A 23,028-nucleotide genomic window follows, 5' to 3' on the forward strand; every position below is an offset into this window, starting at 1 on the left:
TTCACTTAGTCTTAAATAACTTCCTCCAATACTGTATATTTGAATGTTTATTGACCAACATAGTGATGTATAAACTGTGGAGTAGACAGTCAGAAGCAGCTGTTTCCTCTGCTTTCATACCTTTTTCTTTCAAGGGACCTTCATGGACCAAGAGGGGAAAAATGACAGGAGGGTTAAAAATATAGGAGTGAAAACCAGTTAGAAAAAGCCACTGGATATACATCTAACCAACTAGATATACAACTAACCAACATTTTAGTTTTGTTTTCCTAATAATCTGTTCACTCTAAAGCTACACATGTTGTTTCTGCTCATTGTGTAAGCAGATGCTATTGCTTGTACCAAATGATACATAGTTTTATATATACAGTATGCCTCTAGTTAATATAATCATACTAATATACAATACCAGTAAAATGCGACCTCTAATACTCAAGATAGTGGATTTTACATGCATGTTTCATAGCTTTGTGTTAATTTTGCTGCAGGCCAGATCAGACCACTGCCACCTTTAAATTACATGCAGGAATTTTTCTGTTTCAAGTTGTTGGCAGTCTTGCTGGATACAAGAACAGTACCTCAAGGGTCTCAAACACTGCAAATTGAAAGGCACTTTGCCTTTCCCTGCTCCTCCAGTAAGTCAATTTGATCCCTATGTCACTGGCTTTTTAAATAACCAAACAACAACAACAACAAAAACCCACTCAATTTTATGGGGACTGTTTCTGGACCTGTCAAGGTTCAGAAATATTCAGTGGTGCTGTTACTGTAACGTGTACTAGCCTAGAGATGCTTTATTACTGAGAATAAGTTTAATGCATTTAAGACATATTTGACAAGTGTTTGACACCCTTGAAGATCTACACCATGGAACTGACATCATTTGTAGCCCTTTGCATCTAGCTAACTTCTCATTCCAGACGCAACCAATAGCTGACATGCTCAGGCTAGGAGGGATGTTGTGTTGAAACCAAATACCTGTTTTCGTTCCTTTACAATGTTCGGTGATTGAGGGAACAAGGATTTAATTTCAGAGGTGTTAGTACCAGAATTATTAATTACTTGCAAAACACTGAGCCAATCATCAGATAATTTATAAGAACATATGACTATATTAAGATGAATGTTAAAAAGTTGTTAAATTCTCATAAATTGCTGCACTGGCTTTATTTTTAGTGCTCTGGTTAACTGGTTAATGTTCATGAAATACATCTATGTCATAGTTTATCTATTCATAAAAGTTATAAAAATATTATGGTGGATGAATGAACATTAAGAGATTAGAAAGCACTCCTTTGATGTTGCTAAGGATTTTCTGTCATGACTATTACTTAAAATATATATATATAGCCATAGATATGCTAGCCATAGATATGCACCACACAGCAAAGTCTTGTTAGCTGTCAAACTTAACACAGCATCTGTGTGGTTAGACAGTGAACAAGCTATTACAGTCCAAAAAACAAAATTCTTGTTCAGTTTTAAGTCTCATTTCAGGCCTTTTTGTCAGCATTATATAAAGCAATGCCATGAGCCTCCCTTCTTCTATAACAACAACACTGATCACTGGTGAGCCACTCCATGTTCACGAACAATGTACTACACTTGGTAAAAGTAGTGTGGTTAGTGATCTCTGCAAATGGATTTTGGTTAATGTAAAGCATTTTGTTAATAAATCTTAATAAACTTTTTTTGCCAATCTTTAATTAGTTATTAGTTTTTTAGGCATGCCTAATGTTGATTAGGACATTAGGCATGAATTGCATGTCCCCCTCATGTCTCTATATTTTCCAAGCTATCCTGAAACAAGCAAAAAAAAGGCATTTACCATAAAGGAAAACACAAATACATGCACAACATAATTTCCACAGAATCATTCACTGTGATTGATATTATATATTAGATTAGGTTACACACTTACTGGTAATCAAATGATCCATCCTGGTCTTTGTGGTCCACATGGTCCAAAGGGAGGTCTTTTTTATCTCTCACTAAAGGAAAAGGGGAGTGAATAGACTCATAATTAGCGAATGAATTTCAGGTACATTAAAATATACTTTATACTGCATTGCATTCTGTGTGTTACCTGGATATTTCCCCCCTCTGCTTCTTTTGATAAAGCAAACAATGAGCAGGATAAGAATGAGGAGCGCAATGGCACACATGAGACCAATGAACCAACCCTGCGTAGCGATGTCGACTTGGTCCGTACTGTAGGCTGTCGAACAACACACACGCACATGCAAATGTACACACACACACACACACACACACACACACACACACACACACACACAAAGTGAGGAGGGATTTAAAAAGCATAAAGACAGGATGACAGATTGTGCAAGAATAAAAAATGAAGTTTCTGACACTGAACCATAAGTGTTATTTCAAGCTAAACGAATTACTCACCGTCATTTTCCTGTGATTTATAATCACAAAACCAAAATTGAGCCTTTAATGAATCTCTTTATGTTTCAGTCAGCAGATCCTTCACTGACAACTACGCTTTTTCAAAAACACATTAGCATCAAGAAAAGTGCATTAGAACCTGCATTATCAAACCCTGAACTGTGATAACAAATGTAGCCCAATAACCATATTCTTTAAATGTGTCCTGAGAAAACACACACACGTACACACACACACACACACACACACACACACACACACACACACACACACTCACACACACACACACACAGACCAAATGAAGAAAATTCCTTGATAAGTCATGCATTCTACTTGTACTCTAATCAAATAATGTATCCTTCAGCCTGTGTTAGTTTTTGGATTTGTGCTCTGTAATCTGGAATATAATCTTGACTGTCCCTGAATCAGTCATGTGCTTTGTTTGTGCATAGTATGATATGAAATGCTTTTAAAGCTACTCTAAAGCAGAGACATTCAATATGCTAATATCATAAACCAGTACAAGCCAGAAGGAAAGCAAGTTTGAGGGAGAAATTGAGAATATATATAACACTTTTCACAGTATTACAGGAGAAGACATTTTGACTTCCAACATACATAGTACACAATCATGCCTGTTGGTATTTTCAGAAGCAAAGATATTTGCTGCATGATTCAAAACCTCGGAATAATGTAATTGTGCAAAATATTATATTTTATATTTCAATACATGACATATTATGTCTGTTACTAAAGGTATGACATTAAACCTTACTAGACTTTGTTTTTGTTTTTCTTATTACTGATTAGAGTCTGTTGCAAATACACTTGCCAATAGCACAAAATGAAACCATTTTCAGCTATTCCTAATATCCAAATATTTTTTAAACAGACAAGGAAACAGCGAAACCCTGTATTGCATCCTTTATACAGCCAGCCCTCACCTCCACTGGTCTCGAAGGTGACATACTCGCTGGAGACGCTGGGCTGGTCATTGGAATACACACGGAGCCGGTACTTAGCTCCAGCTATCAACCCAGGCAGCTTAATTGGTGGTTCATTTTTGAACAGCACAGTTTTCTTAGACCCATTACCTTGGAAGGAGATGTAAAACAGATGTCCATGAATCCAGGACACAGCAATCTGCCAAAAAACATGACTGGAAGCAGCCTTCATTTCCACAATGTGATGTATTGAGACCATTGAGATCATTTGAGGAGAAAGTACTCTGTCAGTACTGCCAATTCTGGATTGAAAAAAAATAACTGAGCAACAGTCTCAAACATCTACAGACCTTTTCTTATTTCAAACAAAAATGCACACCAAAATCACATTAAAGCCAAGCTAGTATAATTGTGTGAATGAGCATTACTTAAGTAATATTCCAGAAGCTGGTGACAACATGCAACATGCTAAAATAAAATGCAGTCACACACTGCTTGTCAAGATATCAGCCATTTACCCACCCTGAATTTTACCAGAGCAGCAATAAAATATGGCTTAAGCGTGATGGTTAGCTAAAGCTACAATGTGAACCAAACACAATATTTATTCAGTACTGATGTCTTACAAATATTTAATGAAATAATGACCCATTATTTGTAGCTTTAGCTTAAATTTTACAGACATGATGATTCGAGAGTAGGGGATTTGGAGGGAATTGGGTTTGGTTATGTGAAGGGTTTAGAAGAAAAATCTGCATGCCAGTATAGACTCTATAAAAATGTGATTTTCTTGGTTGTCTTCATGAGCATATTAACGCACAGAGAATGCATGATGCATTTAAAAATGGAGCATAATGTTTTCACTTTTTGTTCGATGTACAAAATACATTAACCCAAGGCAACACCAGACAAGCAATTCTCCTGTCCACCTTCACACAGAGCATGCAACGTCCAGCGACAGAAAGGGAGAGAAATAAATTGTCTAATTAAATATTCTGTTTTGTGAGTGGAGAATTCTGCTTAGGTTACTTTATACAATGGTGTGTGTATACCTGATATACAGTGCCATGACATATAATCTATCCACTATTCCCCACAGAACACGGATTCATGTTCGTATTTTGTATGGTCTACTCAGATGAAACCACTAGCCGGTATACATTAACACTGTCTCAGCATGTGATTGCTTCATCATGGTCTCATATACATGTTTCAAGGTCATGACTGTGATTCTGATAGCCCCCTTGAGATGAAGGATAGAAATCATTAACTCCTTCATTTTCCCTTTCCCCTAAAAGACAAAAGAGGAATAAGCCTATTTTGTGCATTAGATGGCAGCCAGGCGCTTAAAGTTTGATCACTAGGAACTGTGGCATAAAGGCACATGGGGTGGAGGTAGACAATCAGATTCAAAAGGTAGTGAAAAATAAAGAAGTGAAGAAGGAAATATAAAGAAAGAAAGAGGATAGAGAGAGAGTGAGACAAAGGCAGAGTGTTCTACTCCACCAACAGCTACTTAATATGTAGTTCCTGAATCAGCCACAGCAGTGATACTAATGTATAACAAGAGAGAGCTTTTAATGATATGTCAGAGGTCATCCCAAAGTGCTACATGAAAAGGTGGATGATTAAAATTTGGGATGTGGTTACATTAGTAAATTAGGCAGAAATGTACAATTGTTGTAAGCCACATAAAAAGGAGATTTCCATCAGAGAGAAATGTTTCAAGTGGTGATATTTTGGCATTTTGGTATAATGAAGATTCTGAATTTTAGTCCCCAAATTCATTTTACTCATTCCTTTTATTTTGTCTCTTTCTCTCATTCTCTTCTTTCCTCTTAATCACACTTTCTTTGTTCAAAAATACTGTAATCTCTCCCTGTTCCTGCAAGCCATCAGAAAGAATCGGAGCTTTCTAAAGGGAACTTTAAAGACTCCTGAGGACACAAACCAAAGCCCAATAAAACGAGTAAAAGAGACTCATTTAATCTCTCCCATATGGCAGATGAAACAGAGCACTGCTACTTTATTCTTTACAAAATCCTTGGATGTAATATCTATAAGGGTCATTGTACAAGAAGGTGCACAGCTTGAAAAGTAGCATTGCTCATAGCTGTTAGATATGATAAATGGTCCATTAATCTCTACAATATCTAAGCTATCACAGAAGAAAATGAGCAGAAATTCACAGCAATATATTTGACTAAGTGTATCTTAGCAATAGATTCGGCAAGATCTCGGTCTTGATTTATGTCCTAGCAAGCCCAGTCAAAGTACTGAGGTTCCCTTCATAAGCTCTCAGTGGGAGAATCTGGGTCTTACTGTCCAGTGTGGACTCTAGCGCAAAGGCGCTGCTGCCAACCGGGAGGTTGTGCTTCCAGCTGATGTTAGCATAGTCACTGTTAGCATCCACGGTCAGATTCCAGATCTTTACATGTGGGGCTAAGCAGAACATATGGGAGAGGAGTACATTTCAAAAATTTCAACCACTGCAAGAAAGTGACAAGAGCTAATACTTACTACACCAGCATTTAATATGATGAAGGCCATTCTAAAGCCTCTTCATCACATTCAGTAGACTGTCTTTTAATCTCATAAAGGAATAACAAGCTAATTGTATGCCACAGTCAATACAAATGATTATAATCATCAATACTAATTTCGGGAAAATGTCTGGACAAAGGTCAAGTTTTAGTTAAGATCTTCAAAAATGGCATTCATACTATTGATAGATATGAATGAATAATATGAAATTTAAAGATACAACTGTCATTTAATTAAGTGCTTTCTACTTTTATGTTGACTTTTATACTGTCTATGCAAATACCCAGCATGATAGGCAGGGTGGGTTGGGTTGTAGCGGAGGTGGTAGTACTGGGAGTGGTAGTTGTTGTAGTTGTAGTAGTAGTTGTGGTAGTTGGAGTAGTTGGAGCAGGAGTAGTGGGGATGGCATCAGTTGTAGGGACAAGAGTGGTAGTTGTTGAGGTTGTAATGGTTGTACTTGGGATTGTAGGTTGGGAAAAGGGGGGGAGAACAGTTGCAACCACCACGGCATCTGTGGATTCGATCACTGAGAGAGGAAGAATGCAGCAGTTAAGCATATCAAAATGTAGTTAGCAGCATAAAAGGTACACAAGAGAATTTCCATGGACTACAATGCTGGACCGAATTCCCACAACTATAATTCAGAAATTCCTCCATTTCTGCCATATAATTCTGAGAAAGATTCTGAGGAACATTTAAAATACGACAAAGATTCAATTTAGTACAAAGCATTCTGAATTGCTGCTACAGATTCTACACTTTCCACTCCTTTAAGACTAGGGCAGTGGACTTCAGTTCCAGGCCTGAAGACCCCCAGCTCTTCTTTTGATGGGTAGTTAAATAGTTGAATCAGGTCTATTAACCTTTACGCATAAGAAATACTGTATATTAACACAATTCTGTCATACAGTATTATCAAATTTATATTTTGATTTTATATCATTTTAAAAATAAATTATTATTTTAAAAAATACATATTTTGACCTGTGCCTCTGATCATTCATGCAGTTATCCAAACTTGCCGCAGTAACGCAATACGTCATACAGATACAGATAAAGAGCATCAGTTAACGTCCACATCAAAACAGAATAGGTAATAGGTAATAAGAATTTGATAACTGTAACTTTCTCTGTTACTTTTTTGGTAAACATGTTGGTGTGAGTATTTCAGATTTCACTGATCACCTGGGATTTTCATTCACAATGGTTTCTACAGTTTAAGAAGAAACGTAAAATAAAAGAAAGAAGAAAGGTAAATAAAATGTCCAGTAGATATCAGTTATGTTAGTAGAAATGCCATGGTGTTGAGTGAGGTCAGAGGAGAATGACTAGACTGGTTCAAGTAACTCAAATAACAACAAATGTGGTGAGCAGAAAAGCATCGGAGAACATACGAATTGCTATGCAAAACCATGCTTGTGTGATAAAGAAAATCATCATCCCTACATGATATTGCATTGCCACAATATACAGTGCCATAGAGAACTGATTATATTATATTTCCAGTTAAAATTATTGCTCAAGCATATGCATGTATGCCAAAAGAGCAGTCTTTATCTTTCTAATAAAACAAATGATGAGCCAAGTGGCATTTAAATCTGTAATGAATTGAACTGGTGTTTTCTGTCCCCTTTCACAATTTCATATGCTTATCTCACACGGAGTTGCTTGCATTAGTCACTAAATGACAACCTATTTTATGTTCATTAATGTGAAATCAATAAGTCCATCAATGTATATTTTTTCACTTACATACAAATAATAACATTATTTTTATTTTATTATGAACTTTTTCAGACCAGTGGTTCTGGGCAATTAAATAGTGAGATATTTAGTAAATAAATAGTAAGAACAGAAAATCTAGATGAGAAAAAATTTATAATGAATGTTAAGGCCAATGGGCTCTAACAGGAAAGGCCACATTGAGTTCCTCTCCTATCTGCCAGGAACAGGTAGGCACAGGCTTACAGAAACAAGGCAGTTAAACAATGAAAAAACATCCTAACTATGGATGGGTTGTAAGCTCATATCACATATTTATTTATAAACATGGACATGTCAGTGTTCTGCTCTGCTTCTACACAAAGTACAAAAGGCAAACTCATAGTCTGGAGAACAACTGACATTTCGGTCTCATTTGTCCAGGTGCTCACTGTCATTGTACAATAAGGCACCACTGTCTGTGGATGTGCCTACTTTTTAAGTGACAGGATTATGGGAGACCAGTGAACATTAGCCTGAGATAGCACCAGGATGCACTATGGAAAGAAGGAAAGCTAATGAAGGCAGGGTAAAGCTCTGGCAATATTCTGCTGGGAAACCTTGGCTGTCACTTTGACACGTATCACCTACCTAAATGTTGTTGCAGACTAAGTACAGCCCTTCAGTATTCCCTAATGGCAGTGGCCTCTTTTAGCATTATAATGCATCCTGATAAACCGAAATAATTACTTAAGCATGCATCACAAAGAGTTCAAGGTGTTGACATGGCCTCCAAATTCCCCAGATCTCAATCCAATCTAGCTTCTGTGGGATGTGCTGGACAAACAAATCTGATCTACGGACGCCCCACCTCACAGCTTACATTATAGGACTGCTGCTTATTGGTAACAAATACCATACCATAGTACACCTTCTGAGGTCTTGTGGAGTCCATTACTGGCTCAGAGCTATTTTGGTGGTACAAGAGGGACCTAACAAATAATAGGCAGATGGTTCCAATGTAATAGCTGATCACTGAATTAGACAGTAATGTAACTTTTTATTAAGGAGAGTAGGGAGTCCCTACAGGTCTGTAACTAAAAATGATCTAAGAAACATATGTTCCTAAAGTTCCTCTGAAAGAAAAAAAAAAACATCAAATATTGGGTGTGGCAGACTAGAAAAAGAGTAACCTCTTTTTTTAGTTGTTCCAGTATCACATGAATTGATTCAACACTGCCACCAAGTGGTGATAATGTTTAAAGCTCATTCCTTATTGGATAATATAATTGTGGGGAATCCATCATGGAAAACATGTCCACCAACATAAATCATACCATACTGCAACCATTCAGGATGGGGTTAAGCATCTTTGTACACAACATTAACAAAAACACGTGAATGACAATAGAATAGACAGCTTATTACATTTTCTCCTAGAGAAATCCTTTAAAATAATTCAACATCACAGAATCATACCTTTCCCTTTATTAATCCATGTAAAGGCAGACACAAGGATAAACATTAAAGCAAAGCTCAACAATTCTTTTCTCATTACAGCCGATCAGCAGGCAAAACATGAAATGTATATAACAGTTAAGAACAGCCAGCAGCATATAACTGCATAAACACTACGGCTGTGCCTATCAGAGAATATCCCTCTGAGCTTGTGAGCTATGAGAGTTTATGCTTTCTACAAAATACAGTGGATGTGAGCACTGCATTCCCATAGATCAGTCAGCAAGCAACTCAGTGCATTCTTACCTGTAAAATATCCTGGAGTAAATAAGACAGAGCTAACTACAACAGCTTAGATTAAAAATGAAAAATAAAAGCATAGTGGCAAAAGCACAAGCGTTAATGATACATGGATTAAGCAGTGAATGAATAATCCCTAAACTTCTTGCTTTAAGGAAGTTGTAGGAAACATGCTCAGGTATTAAGACGACAGTCTTCAAAGTCTTTGAAGCAAAGCAATTTAATGAATGAGTAAAATTGAAGACTTTTAAAACGGTATTAAACCTTAAATAAAAATACATGGTATGTGTGATTGTATAACATTGTTGGAGATGCAGCTCAGCAGCAATCCCAAACAGCTCTCTGTTTCTCACACATTCATGTCACAGTATAAATCCCTTATAAGAAGCACTCATTCACAAAGGCATCAGTTTCCTGCATGCTTAACTGTGAAATGAGAAGAGCATGCTGGGATAGGCCACATGAAACGTGACAGTAAGGGGCTCCATGATAACGGTGCTCTCAGGGATCCGGGGTCAACTTTTAAGAAATTAAAAGTAAGAAGTAAAAGAAAAAGACTTATAAGCCTGAATAATATACTTAGACCGTATAAAAATATGCAGGCTATTTAAATCCTAATAAAAACAGTCACACTGATAAACCTAACACCATTTCTCTAAACCAGTATTGTGTCAGAAAGTGGTAACAGCAGTGCAGCAGCAACAGCAGTCCCATCCCTGAAAGCACATAGTGATATGGACAAAAACAGAAGTATGGACACACAAACTGTTGGATAGCCATCACAGTAGCCGGTGCAGTTAAAAACACTTCATTATATTGTACATGTTGACGTGGAACACTGTGCCACACCACCACATACACTTCACTGTGTAACTCATCAGAATTTTTCATAATCAAAAGGCTTTGATGGGTTAAGTGTAATGGACTGTATTCAGAACTGTGTAATTTAATTATTAATACTATTAATATTAATAATACAATAATATTAATATTATATTCATACTGAAACTACACATATCTTCAAATGATCAATATTTGGTTTTGGCTTATAAAGAGAAGTATTTCAGTTATCCATGAGTATCCATTATATTAAACTATATTAAGTACACAGCACCACTGTCTGACAATATGTTGTAACTACAACATTTCAACCTGCACTAAAAACTCAAAATCTACATTTATTCTTTATGATATCTCAGGTTGCTTTTCCCTGCCATTAAATATTATCTGAATATTGAATCAAAATATTAATAGGTACTTCTGGTATATCTGGTATATCTGAAACCAGTTTTATGTTTTCAAGCATTATAGGTACTGAACAGCACTGCATGCTCATTTGATATTTCTGCTGGTTCATGATGTGACACACAGCTTTCTTTGGGTGGTTGTTTTTTCCAATATTATCAGTATATATCAATATATATTTAAATATCAAGCTACAGTTAGACATTTCCCCTAATTCTCATTTGTATTATTTGTAGTTATTTAAACTGATTATTTTTAATAATTGAATTCATTTTTTATTTTTTTAACAATAAAAAATCTCTTTTATATTACTTTTGTTGCAGATAACAAGATATAAAAAGTACATCGTACTTTTTACATGGTACTTTTTACAGCTTTTTTCTGCAAATTTTGTTTTTTAAAGGGGATGGCTTTAACACACCAAAATAACTAATTCCCTGATACATGTAATTTAGGCAAACCTGACAACTTTAAAGCACAATTTTTATTTTTGTACTTTTAAAACTTATCAGCTCATCAGCTCTGAATACAGTCCAAAGAGTACTGCATTGTACAGCCACAAAGGTGAATTACAGTTAATAATGCAATCAAAATTTGTGATAAATGTCAGAATTCTTTCTTTTTATCTGGTTACAACTGCACTGTGCCAGAAAGGGAAAACAGGGAGACAAACAGAAAGGCAGACAGATCGACAGGCCATTCCTCATTACCTACACCTGTAGGGTCAGTACCTGAAGTCATAAAGTCTTCTTTTCACACCGAGAAAGATAGAGAGGACAGACAGACAAGAGAGGAAGTAGGAAGGGGAGAGGTCAGAGCATACTGAGAAAATATGTAAGTCAAGAGGCAAGTAGCACAAAAAATAAAGAACAGAAACAGAGAGAGAGCAAGAGAGGATTCTCACAATGAAGACAGGGAAATGACAGACAGAACCATAGAAAAGAATGCTGGGTGATTGTGCTCTCAGCAGCTGTCCATTCATTGACCCTGACAACAGTCAACAGTGGCCATTGACCTAAGCTGAACTAGAGGACATCAGCTTTCAGTGGAAGGCATTCTTCATACTGTATTATTATTACAAAACAAGCTTCTGTTCTGTGAGAACAAGAGCAAAGCTGCCTTGAGAGAACTCTTACACACTTTCCCCACGCATGCCTAATTCTCTATTTACATAGGCTTATACACTCACTATGTATGTGACAGTGCTCCAGTACTGAAATTTAATCCAGTTTCATAGTAGGATTAGTTTCTTACAACATAAAAAGCAGCATAGGAACATGGATACACAAATTACATTTCTGTAATTTACTAACTAAGAAATTCTCAAAAATCAAGCTAGTCCTGCATTTCAAATAAAGTAAAAAAAAATAAACTATTAGCTTGTGATTACACAATCATTTGTAATTTGATTCTTGTGCGTACTGTTCTTTCTTGAAGCACGTTTACTGCCATTAATAATGATTATTTGTAATTCCACACTCACAACATGCAGTAAGTGACATATGCTCTATGTATGACAGCTCACCTTCATTAGTAAAGTGTGGTGATTCCTCAGCATAGACCTCACCAGAGCCGACCTGTGTCCGAGCAGACAGGTAGAACTTGTAGCGAGTAAAGCGGTCAGGCAGGCGCATTGTGTACTCTGTCTCATTAGGGAAGAGGCTCAGGACTTGTACGTCACCCTCCTGCGTCCCATTCACTAGAAATGGCAAAATGTCATTTTTCAAGTCTGAAGTAGCAAAAGTTCCTTACGTTGCACTTCTAAATTAAGAAACTACCAAGTCCTACAAGGTCACAATTATGTTATTCTTATGTCTGTGAGCAGTTGATATTTTGTGTTTTAAATAGCTTGATTGGGTAGATGACTGCTTTTTAATGCCCTTAATAAAGTATTCATGTAAATAAGCTGATGAATTTGAGTCATTAGACACTGTTTTGAGATGACATTAAATAAAATAAATAAAAGTGCATTTCAACATTGTTAAAAACTTTGCAGCTTGCTAATAAGTACAAGTGCTTCATTAAACAGAACTGCAGTAATAATTAGCTGTACATTATATTTTATATTATATGAAACGTTCAATCGTGCAACCCTTTTCTGTATAACAGTGACTTTTCTGATTAGAAGTGAGCTGACCTGTCTTGTATAGGAGTGTGTATCCGATCAGAATGCCATTGGGCTCTAGAGGCTTATTCCACTGTAGGTGAATGGTGTTGGTGTTCCTCTTGACAATCTTGAAGAACTTAGGAGCCCCTGGCACTATTGAGCAGTCATGAAACAAATGAGTTCACTTTTAGAGTTCAAATTTAGGATTCAATATAATAATAGATATTACAGCTACAAGGCAAATACTTTGATGGTGTTTTAGCCAATTATTTATTCAGTTAATTTATTAATAAAATGCAAAATAAAAAAAAATAAAAAAAAGTAAAGTATCAAGAAATGTCTTACAGCCTTCCTTGGTCTGAAATTCCACAGTGTTGCTGTGTGGTCCCTCAAATTTGTTGTTGGCCACCGTCATGTACATCTTGTATTTGCTGTAAGGGACTAGATCCTCTAGGACACCACTGCTCTGAGACACATCACTGAAGAAACCTTTTGTTTTCTTGTCCTTATTCACCTTTAAGTCTTTTACCAGGCTTGCTTCCCGCCAGTAATATAGCTAAAAAAGAATCAACAAGAAAAGTAAATAAAGACAGGTATTTTTACATATAACACATGTAATGGTATAAAACATACTCTAGAAACACCTGATTGTACACTGCTACATTAAATGCATTCCTTGGACATTAATCAAGCTCAAAAAAGTGCAGAAGGCCCTTAACCATTTAAAACTAAAGTTCACATACTGTACTTTGATAACAGGTGACAATCATTTTTTTTCTTTCCTAATACTCCTAATATAGAAAAGAACTTTTACATAAAGCAAGTTTAAATTTTACAGCCTAATACTTAAAAAAAGATTGGAGCATACAACCCCTGCCAAAAAGTATGGAATCACCCCTCTCAGATGTTCATTCAAATGTTTAATTGTGTAGAAAAAAAACACAAGCACATATATGCCACAAAACAATTATCACTAAACAATCCAAACTTCTGGCTGTATAAAACCCTTAAAACTATTTATAACTTATAACTATTGCCCTTATAACTATTGTCAATTACAACTGTTTTTACAGATCAAACAGAGGAAAAAAATAAGGAATCACACAAATCTGAGGAAAATTATATGGAATCACCAAATAAAAACACTACTAGCACTTTGTTGCACCACCTCTGGCTTTTATAACAGCTTGAATTCTCTTAGGCATGGATTTAACTAATGACAAACAGTATTCTTCATCAGTCTGTCTCCAGCTTTGTCTTATTGCAGTTGCCAGATCAGCTTTGCAGGTCGGAGCCTTGTCGTGGACCATTTTCTTTCATTTCCACCACAGATTTTTAATTGGATTGAGGTCTGGACTATTTGCAGGCCATGACATTGACATTATATGTCTTTCCTGTAGGAATGTTTTCACAGATTTTGCCCTATGGCACGATGCATTATCATCCTGAAAAATGATGCTACTGTACCATCACCAAACATCCTTTCAATTGATGGAATAAGAAAAGTGTCCAAAATCTCAACATAAACTTGTGCATTTATAGAAGATATAATGACTGTCATCTCTCCCAAACTTTTACCTGACATACAACCCCATATCATTAATGATTGTGGAAATTTGCATGTTTTCTTCAGGCAGTTGTCTTTATAAATTTCATTGGAACGGCACCAAACAAAAGTCGAAGCATCATCACCCTGCCCAGTGCAGACTCGTGATTCATCACTGAATATAACTCTCATCCAGTCATCCACAGTCCAAGATTGTCTTTCTTTAGCCCACTGAAACCTTGTTTTTTTTTTTTTTTGTTTAGATGTTAATGATGGTTTTCGTTTGGCTTTTCTGTATGTAAATCCCATTTCTTTTAGGCGATTTCTTACAGTCCGGTCACAGACATTGACTCCACTTTCTGCCCATTTGTTCCTCATTTGTTTTGTTGTGCATTTTCTGTTTTCAAGGCATATTGCTTTAAGTTTTCTGTCTTGCCGCTTTGATGTCTTTCTTGTATAAAGTGTTTTATACAGCCAGAAGTTTGGATTGTTGAGTGAAAATTGTTTTGTGGCATATATGTGCTTGTTTTTTTTCTACACAATTAAACATTTGAATGAACATCTTCTGAGGGGGTGATTCTATACTTTTTGCCAGGGGTTGTATATTTAAATATATTAAATATATTTACTGTTGACTAATTTATATTGTAAAAAAGCTTATGCTAACAGACCATGATGAAGATTTTATTTATTTCTTAATGATTTTTTAGCTGTTCTTCACTAAAAAGGTCCATGCCTCTACTACCCTACAAGAAGAACTATGCAGCCAAAAACATTATATAACAAGCAAATACCTAGAAATTTGACAATGCAAATGTGTGCAAAATTAGGAAATCTAGTAAGATAAACCTTAATTCCATCCCATTCTTACTTATTCATGTACCATATCCACTTCATGAATGAGAGTAAGGATGGTAAGAACTTACCCTATATTCTTTAAACTCCCCATTAATGGATTTAGCATCAACAGGAATCCAGTTTACATTCCCTTTAGAGCTGTTTAACTTTGACACCCTGAGGTTTCCAGGTGCCTCTGTAGGCCCTTGGAGAAAAGTAGAAAAAGTGAAAAGCCTGGTATTCTAAGCACACAAAGGTTAACATAATTAAAATGCAGTTACTTACTGTCTTCCCCTGAGTAGCCAATCACTATGTTTGACTCAGGGCCTGGTCCAAAGTCATTGACTGCCTGGATCTTGATTTCATAGGGGACATAAGTGTCTGTATCACTGACCACATACTTGGTATTGGTAGTGGTGATGTAATTCCACTCCTCGTCCAAATCCTTCTTCTTCCATGAGACCATATACCTCAGCTCAGGCCCATTTCTTTGGTTATCAAGTAGGGGCTGTGAGCATAGATGTGTATATAAGTTTAAAGAAATGATCATTGTAAGACAATAAGTTAGGTTACATAGTTTCTATAAGTATTATAGAAGCTACGTAACTAATACAAAGCTTCTGGAGAAACATAATGCTTCGGACAAAAGTCCACTGGTTTCACTTTCTACAGCTTTAGAATCAGCTGACAAAGGTCATTTGTCCAAACTATCCTGTATATCATCGCTGTCAGGTGGAATCCTCATATGTCCAAAACCGTTATTTTTCAGGAAATTAAAAAAACGCTGTACCTTATCTGCAGTGCACAGGGTTTAGTCTGCATTGCAGTGGATTGTCTTGCGCTAAATTCCTGTCCTCAGACGAGCACCAGAACTAGTGGGGGTCAAGATTTTTTTTTTCTTTGAGCCCAATGTTTTGAAGACATTTACCTCAGAAGATGTGTTGATTCGTTGCGACTCTTCTTGAGGAGAAATATGCCGCGAAGCTCTCCCGCGGAGTGAGGAAGAGGTGGACAGTTGACGTGTCCAGTGGAGTTATGAGATTTGCGCTCAAGCTATTTTCAAGACTTTAGATTCGTTAATAACTTGTAAAAGTAACAGACCCACGTGGGGACTGACCAATAGCATCGATATGTGAAAAAATATGAAATTGACCAAATTTGGAAATACGAGGTTTCTGCCCGACAGCGACGATATCCAGATACTTTTATAATAATTACTGCAGTTATTCCTTGGGTGTTTCCTTGTATAAAAATATATACAGTTTTGACCAAAGTAGAGAAGTGCTACAGATATCTTGCACTTTTGTCTAGTCTGTTGTTAGTTCAGTGGCCTACATATTATTTTCAAACACTTAAACAACTAAATACTGAAACTGTATTCTGTCTCGCAGTAAGCATTTTTAGACAAAAGCCTATACTAATAGAATAAATTTACATACACCAAACTATAAACAGTATCCCCAAAACCCCAATGCCATTAAAAATATTTATGTTACTTATGACTGAGAAACAATAGGAACATAATATATATTGAATAAAATATATCATTTTTCCAGCTGTAATATTATAACATCAAAATAGACAGTGTATTTTAATGAAATAAACAGAAGATGAAGGTTAAACAAGAAAGAGAGTAATCACCTGCCAAGTGATCTCCATGTTGCTTTTTGTGGTACCCCACCCTTTAAGGCCAGTGGGATAAATATAAGGACCTAAAAAAGATACATATTATCATTGTTTACCAAAATAAAACTATTTGCAATTTCTTAAAACTAATTTCTCAAAATAGTTGTATTAGATATTATGCTCATCTTTTATAGTCACACATTATTTAGCAAAAATAACAAATGTCATAAATATGATAAATAATTGTAACAACAGTGAGCAATATAAACCTGAATTCACCAACAGCTCCTGGAACTTTAAGGGCTTAAAGTAAATGTGTTCAAAAATTTTTTTGTCCTCACCACATGACCTACTGGTCTGGTCTATCAATGGTCAACACACCTAACCTCCATAAGTATTATTATAAGAAGGATTTTTAAGTCAATCTGAGTACATTACTGTTTTTGATAAACATATTGCTGATGTTTCATTGCAGTCAGGACTGCAGCTACTGCTACTGTAGGAGTAGTAACAATTCTTCTTCTTTCTGCTCCCTTAAAGGCAGAAAAAGTAGTATTTTCTTTTTAAAAATAGTGTCTCCTTCACCCTTAATCACTTACGTTCTCCGCTGGTCTGATAGCGGGCTGATGGCCGGCTCGGCCGGCTTTGACCCACGCTGTTGATGGCAATCACTCTGAATTGGTAGTTCACAAACGGAGACAGATTCAGTTTCACAGAGTTCTGATCACCTGCATAACTTGACAGATTTTGCCAATCGCCTGGTTTCCAGCGGTCTTCCTCATACTGAACAAGGAATTCTGCAAAGATGAGGCAGCCCAAATTATACAAACGTTTGCCTCTCAGAATAATAGATATTTAAGAATCTCAAAATATGCGCATGCAATATTTCTGTTTTTGTGTGTGAGTTGTAATGACTGAATCGTACGTGTAACAGGACTGTTGTTCTCATTGCCGGGGATCCAGGTGAGCCGGACTGAGAGTGCTGATAGATCAGACAGCTCTAGATCCTGAGGAGGATCAGGAGGACCTGGAGAAAACACAGGACAAATGTGAGCATGTGAGGAAACTGTTAATAAATCCAAATCAGATTTATTATTCCCAAAAACCAGAGCTCGAAATTTACACCTATCCATAACCTTTTGTCATTAGAATGTAACTTATCTACCACTTACCTTATAATGTTAGTCATAAAAAAATAAATAAATAACTTAATCAACGCTATTAAGCGGCAGCTCTTTTTACATGCACATTTTCTGGGGTTTCTCATAGAAAGATTGATTTATATAGAAATTTAGATAGAAAGTTAGTTATGCAGAATGTGAAAATATATAGCTGATGTGAAAATACCAGGTCAAACAATAATTACAAGATTACAAAAAGGAAAAAACATCATAAACCTATATCAATGTATACAACCCAGCTGAAAGCTAACATTTTGTTAAAGAACTTAATAATGCTTGTGGTAGCATCCATATTTGTGCTCAAACACATACATGTACAGTGTTCTCGCAGAAATACATTGGAACTGGCTACAGGCTACTTAAATTTAAAAAGGAAAACGATCAGAATTGTCTGGTCACAGCAGCTGACTGAAGTCAAAGCTCAAAGTGCAGATTTTCCTCAGGCTTGTTAGAGTTACAGTAGAATCCAAATGCAAATGCCACACCTGAAATCCCTTCATCTGCACACCTCCACGTCAAATAATGAAGGAATATCACATACCAGGAAATGTTAAACTGTCCAATTACTTATGGGGACTTGAAAGCTGAAAGTATGAACTTTAAGATTATATTAATTATTTCATTTCAACTTATATATACTGGGCTAGACACCTAATAATAAATATTATTTTGTCATTATCCCAAACTATGTACTTTGCTATAGATATATGATTTAATTTAGCAACAAATGAGGGTATATAGGTTTTTAGGCCCAGTTGAAAGTAACAGGCCAATTCTTGGCAAGTAACATATAACAAATAAAAATAGAAGAACATATTGTTGATGCTTTGTGATCATACATTTAACTGTTTCATAGGCGCACTGAAAATAGTTAGTACAACACATTACAACCCCCCTGGACAGTTCTTAAGGCAGATTTATTTGATTATTGAACTGAATGTTTATGTGAATGATATACTACCATCGGAACATAGCCAATCATGATTTAAAGCTATTTTGGGTAAACCAAGCTCTGCCAATAAAGGGCTAATTGGCACTGTTTAAACATAATACTGAGTTTTAGTCTCTCCTGAGGATCTGGGTATAAATTTTCAAAAATTCTACTACCATTATGCTAAAGTAATTTTTGAATAAAATTTAGTGGAATTAATTTTATTTGGACTAAGCCAATGAATAGGCAGTGTAACTCATTCTTACTTACTAATATGATTTAGGTATGTATAGTGTAAAGACTGTAGAGCTCTGAGAAAAGTCAATCTGTCAATCATACAATCATTCAGTTTCACAAACAAATAAGAAAACATAAATCAGCAACAACAAAATGCCTTTAAGGGAGCAGAAAGAAGAAGAATTGTTACCTGCTAAGGCACTAGGTTTTGAGGGAGCTAGGGATTCATCCTCTGTGAGGTCAAAGGTGAAATGTTATGGGTTAGTGAGTCTATTAGTAGCAACTAAATCTTTACATACAGTTAAGTTCTATGCTATTGAACTTAAGAAAGAGTATTGTACCAGCTAAACTAAATAAGAGAAGCATTACAGACGTGCATTCTATGATATTATTAGTTAAACATAGGTAGTCAAAAAAGCGTAAATACTGGCATATTTTAGTTACCTACACATGGCAATATTTCAAGTAAGGTGTTAAAATTGTGAGCAATAAGAATAAACATTGAGACCAACTCTTTAAGCATTCATTTTATCAAGCTTTAATTCATTCATTCATTCATCTTCTACTGCTTATCCGAACTACCTCGGGTCACGGGGAGCCTTTGCCTATCTCAGGCGTCATCTGGCATCAAGGTAGGATACACCCTGGACGGAGTGCCAACCCATCGCAGGGCACACACACACTCTCATTCACTCACGCACTCACACACTGGGGACAATTTTCCAGAGATGCCAATCAACCTACCATGCATGTCTTTGGACCGGGGGAGGAAACCGGAGTACCCAGAGGAAACCCCCGAGGCACGGGGAGAACATGCAAACTCCACACACACAAGGTGGAGGCGGGAATCGAACCCCGACCCTGGAGGTGTGAGGCGAACATGCTAACTACTAAGCCACCGTGCCTCCCAGCTTTAATTCAGTTTCTATGTAAATGTTTGTGTAAGAGTATACGTGAAGACAGGTGACAAATTAAAGGAAAGACAATAAAATAAAATACTAAGGTTATTTTATGTCACAATTTCTTGAATTTATAAGATTATGCCATCCACTAAAAGATAACATGTACACTAAAGTGTCATGGATAAGCGGATCAAGCATTGATCAGGTACTGTGGGGCTACTGCTCTGGATTTATTGCTTCAAGCTTCTTGACTTAACTTGATTAGTTCATATGTCTCTTTTTTGGATACAAATTCGTTAAGTATACATTGTCATTTCCTCTAAGAGGGCAAATGAACCCAAATTATCCCAGGGAAAGGCCTACAGCATAACAGATCCACAATTTTAAATTTGGCATGAGTATGTGTATGTATGTTTGGGTGTGCCCATGTGTCTGTGTAACAAGGTCAGTACGTATTTCTATAGAATGTTTTTTTAAGTGCTTTTTTTGTTTGTATACCTAAAACAGTAAGGCGAGCCGAGGCAGAATCTTGGTCTAATTCTGTAGTTACTGTGCAAGTGTATGTTCCCCCATCGTCAGGCTGGATGTTGCTAATGGAAAGCAAGTCCTCCTCCTTCTTATACTTGCTCCTAAATGCAGAAAACAGTTTCAGTGAGATACAAAATGACATTAGAAAAATCTATATGAGTGTGTTGGTAATGGAATAGTGTGATGTGGAGTATAGCATGCATTGCATACAGCCACAAAAAATGCAGGGGCTTGTCGTTTTTTAGCCAGAGGACAGTAATAGGGAGTGTGGAATCGTGTTTAATCTTGCAAGCAAAACGAGCCACACTTCCTCTATTGGCAGAGAGATGCTCTGGAGATCGGACAATTCTCGTTGGCTCTGGGAAGGAACAACACAAGTAAACATTAAACATTTAACAATTTAACAATGTAATAAATAATCATTAATAGTGGCAGACAAAACATCACCTTGTTTTTGTCAGATGTATTTTTTATTCAGAACATGACTTATGGCCCATATTAGAGAAAGTGCAAGCAGTTAAATTTTTGTTGTTAAGTATTATTCCACTTCTAGTAATTTATTTTATTTATTGTTCATTTTTGTTTGTCTGCTTTACTCAAACAGAATAATATAACTCTGCCTATTTTTTTCTTTCAATTGTTTTCTGGTTAACTTGAGAAATGTTTACTATGTTTACAGTCATAGGTGAACATTAGAATTCACCTTGAATATTTCAACAGAATTCACACTTGCAGAAGTATGTCATAACAATAAAACTTTTTTTACAAATAAAACAATATTTATTTTAATAAATTTGCTAATATTTTAATAGAATCCTCACCTTTGACTTCCAGATGGACCTGATCTTCAGCTTTGCCCAGAATGTTGCTTGCCACAAAACTGTAAGTTCCCTGGTCTTCATGTCGAACTTGCCTGATCTCCAGGGTACCATTGTCATGCAAGCTGTACTTCCCTCCATTCGGAACTAAACCCTGGCCATTCTTAAACCTATATCAACACACACACACTTGTACACACATACTTGGCATGGTGCATTCTGAATCATAACTCTACACAAGTATTTAAACTTTGTAGGACTTACCACCGCAAAACTGGAAAAGGTGAGCCAAAAAAAGGGCAATCCAGAAAAGCTGTTGTGTTCTCAATCACCTTAATCAGCTGGTTCTTGGGTCCCAATAACCGGGGGGCCATATCTGTAAATACCAGGGTTGTCAGGTTCAGTTATACTATTTTTCACTCCTATTTCAGAAATGTGCCTCTACCTCTGCACCAGATTCTGCTCAACATCTAACTACTTCGTTTTTAAATTGGTCTCTCACCAAGTATGTGGACAAAAGCGTTGGCCAGGAGGTAGCCATGTTCATTTGAGGCATTGCACTGGTATACAGCGCTGGTTCCAATTTGAACAGAGCTGAAAATTATAGCATCATTATTCACCTTCCTGCTTGGATTTTCTGGTGTACCTGGTTTCAAATGAAAAAAAAAAAAAAACAGACAAAAAGATTTGGTTTGGCAAATTTGTTGTTTAGGCAGCAGTGTCATGTTGCATTATGTTACAATATACAAGGATTGAAATGCAGACTCACTATCTATTGGCTCTCCATTTACAAGCCACTGGATGCTGGGCTTGGGGTTTCCACTAGCTAAACACTGCAGCTGTCCATCCTCATTGGGAGCTAGCACAAGGTTAGATGGCTTATGTAGCCAGAAAGGAGCAGCTATGGGAGGTAAGACATAAAATTTACAAATGGATGTGAATAAATTTTACTGTTTTATGGTTTTCTTAATTAATTGCCAAGTACATTAAAATGCATCAAACAATAAAATGTTACAAAGGTGCCCATTTTTTTGGCAAATTTCTTTGAGTCTGACCTTTAACCTCAACGGAGATAGTGTGGCGGATGCTGCCCATCTTATTACTGGCCATGCAGATGTAGCCTCCAGAATCCTCATCTGACACAGACACTATATGGATGGTTTTATTGAAGTTCTCAAATTTGACCTTTTTCTCTGGCAACTCCGCTCCTTTTTTAAACCATTTGATTCTTGGAGTTGGACTGTGTTGATAAGAAAGCACAGGAGTCAATAAGCAAAGTTTTATATATAGCATCTATACAATTTAAAAGCAAACCAGGGTGTTATATTTCAAAATAACTCACACTCCTGAAGCTATACACTCCAGGAGAAGATCCTCTCCTCGAAGCACCATCTTGGAGCTGGTTATTCCCGAGGGAGAGAGAAAGGTAGGTGTTGATTCTTGAATGTTGCGTGCTGTGGAACAGGAGAAAATGTATTTAGTAAACAGAATTTACACAGAGAAAGATAAACAGACCAAGAACACACACACACACACACACATACACACAGCAAGGTTATAACTTTCTGTAATAATAAATGGAGTGTTAGTGACACAGAGACATTAGCCCATTTGCTATAACACATTCTGACAACACAAAACCTGATCTGATTCATGGAAAAATTTCCAAGAAGGTGTGGACTTAATACATAAAATGAATTTATTAGTCACA

General features: G+C 36.4%; 1 protein-coding gene across 3 annotated transcripts in view; it reads right to left on the bottom strand.

Annotated features, from left to right (window-relative positions):
• nfasca (neurofascin homolog (chicken) a) overlaps positions 1–23,028 on the bottom strand; it is a 69,091-nt gene that overhangs the window by 3,510 nt on the left and 42,553 nt on the right. For 2 of the 3 annotated variants that reach the window (XM_060858182.1, XM_060858181.1), the window contains 23 exons: positions 22,660–22,771; positions 22,373–22,557; positions 22,087–22,218; positions 21,820–21,963; positions 21,582–21,693; positions 21,321–21,487; positions 20,710–20,857; positions 20,470–20,600; positions 19,260–19,301; positions 17,646–17,747; positions 17,320–17,517; positions 16,736–16,806; positions 15,380–15,602; positions 15,184–15,299; positions 13,057–13,267; positions 12,742–12,864; positions 12,130–12,303; positions 11,336–11,350; positions 6,184–6,426; positions 5,679–5,798; positions 3,357–3,506; positions 2,087–2,218; positions 1,922–1,991 (listed from right to left, as the gene is read on the bottom strand). In XM_060858182.1, coding sequence (XP_060714165.1) covers positions 1,922–1,991; positions 2,087–2,218; positions 3,357–3,506; positions 5,679–5,798; positions 6,184–6,426; positions 11,336–11,350; positions 12,130–12,303; positions 12,742–12,864; positions 13,057–13,267; positions 15,184–15,299; positions 15,380–15,602; positions 16,736–16,806; positions 17,320–17,517; positions 17,646–17,747; positions 19,260–19,301; positions 20,470–20,600; positions 20,710–20,857; positions 21,321–21,487; positions 21,582–21,693; positions 21,820–21,963; positions 22,087–22,218; positions 22,373–22,557; positions 22,660–22,771 — 3,121 coding nt within the window. The remainder of the gene's footprint in view (positions 1–1,921; positions 1,992–2,086; positions 2,219–3,356; positions 3,507–5,678; positions 5,799–6,183; positions 6,427–11,335; positions 11,351–12,129; positions 12,304–12,741; positions 12,865–13,056; positions 13,268–15,183; positions 15,300–15,379; positions 15,603–16,735; positions 16,807–17,319; positions 17,518–17,645; positions 17,748–19,259; positions 19,302–20,469; positions 20,601–20,709; positions 20,858–21,320; positions 21,488–21,581; positions 21,694–21,819; positions 21,964–22,086; positions 22,219–22,372; positions 22,558–22,659; positions 22,772–23,028) is intronic. The other variant, XM_060858183.1, reaches the window with a different exon arrangement.

The sequence above is a fragment of the Tachysurus vachellii genome, chromosome 22, assembly GCF_030014155.1.
Source record: "Tachysurus vachellii isolate PV-2020 chromosome 22, HZAU_Pvac_v1, whole genome shotgun sequence".
NCBI classification, from domain to species: domain Eukaryota; kingdom Metazoa; phylum Chordata; class Actinopteri; order Siluriformes; family Bagridae; genus Tachysurus; species Tachysurus vachellii.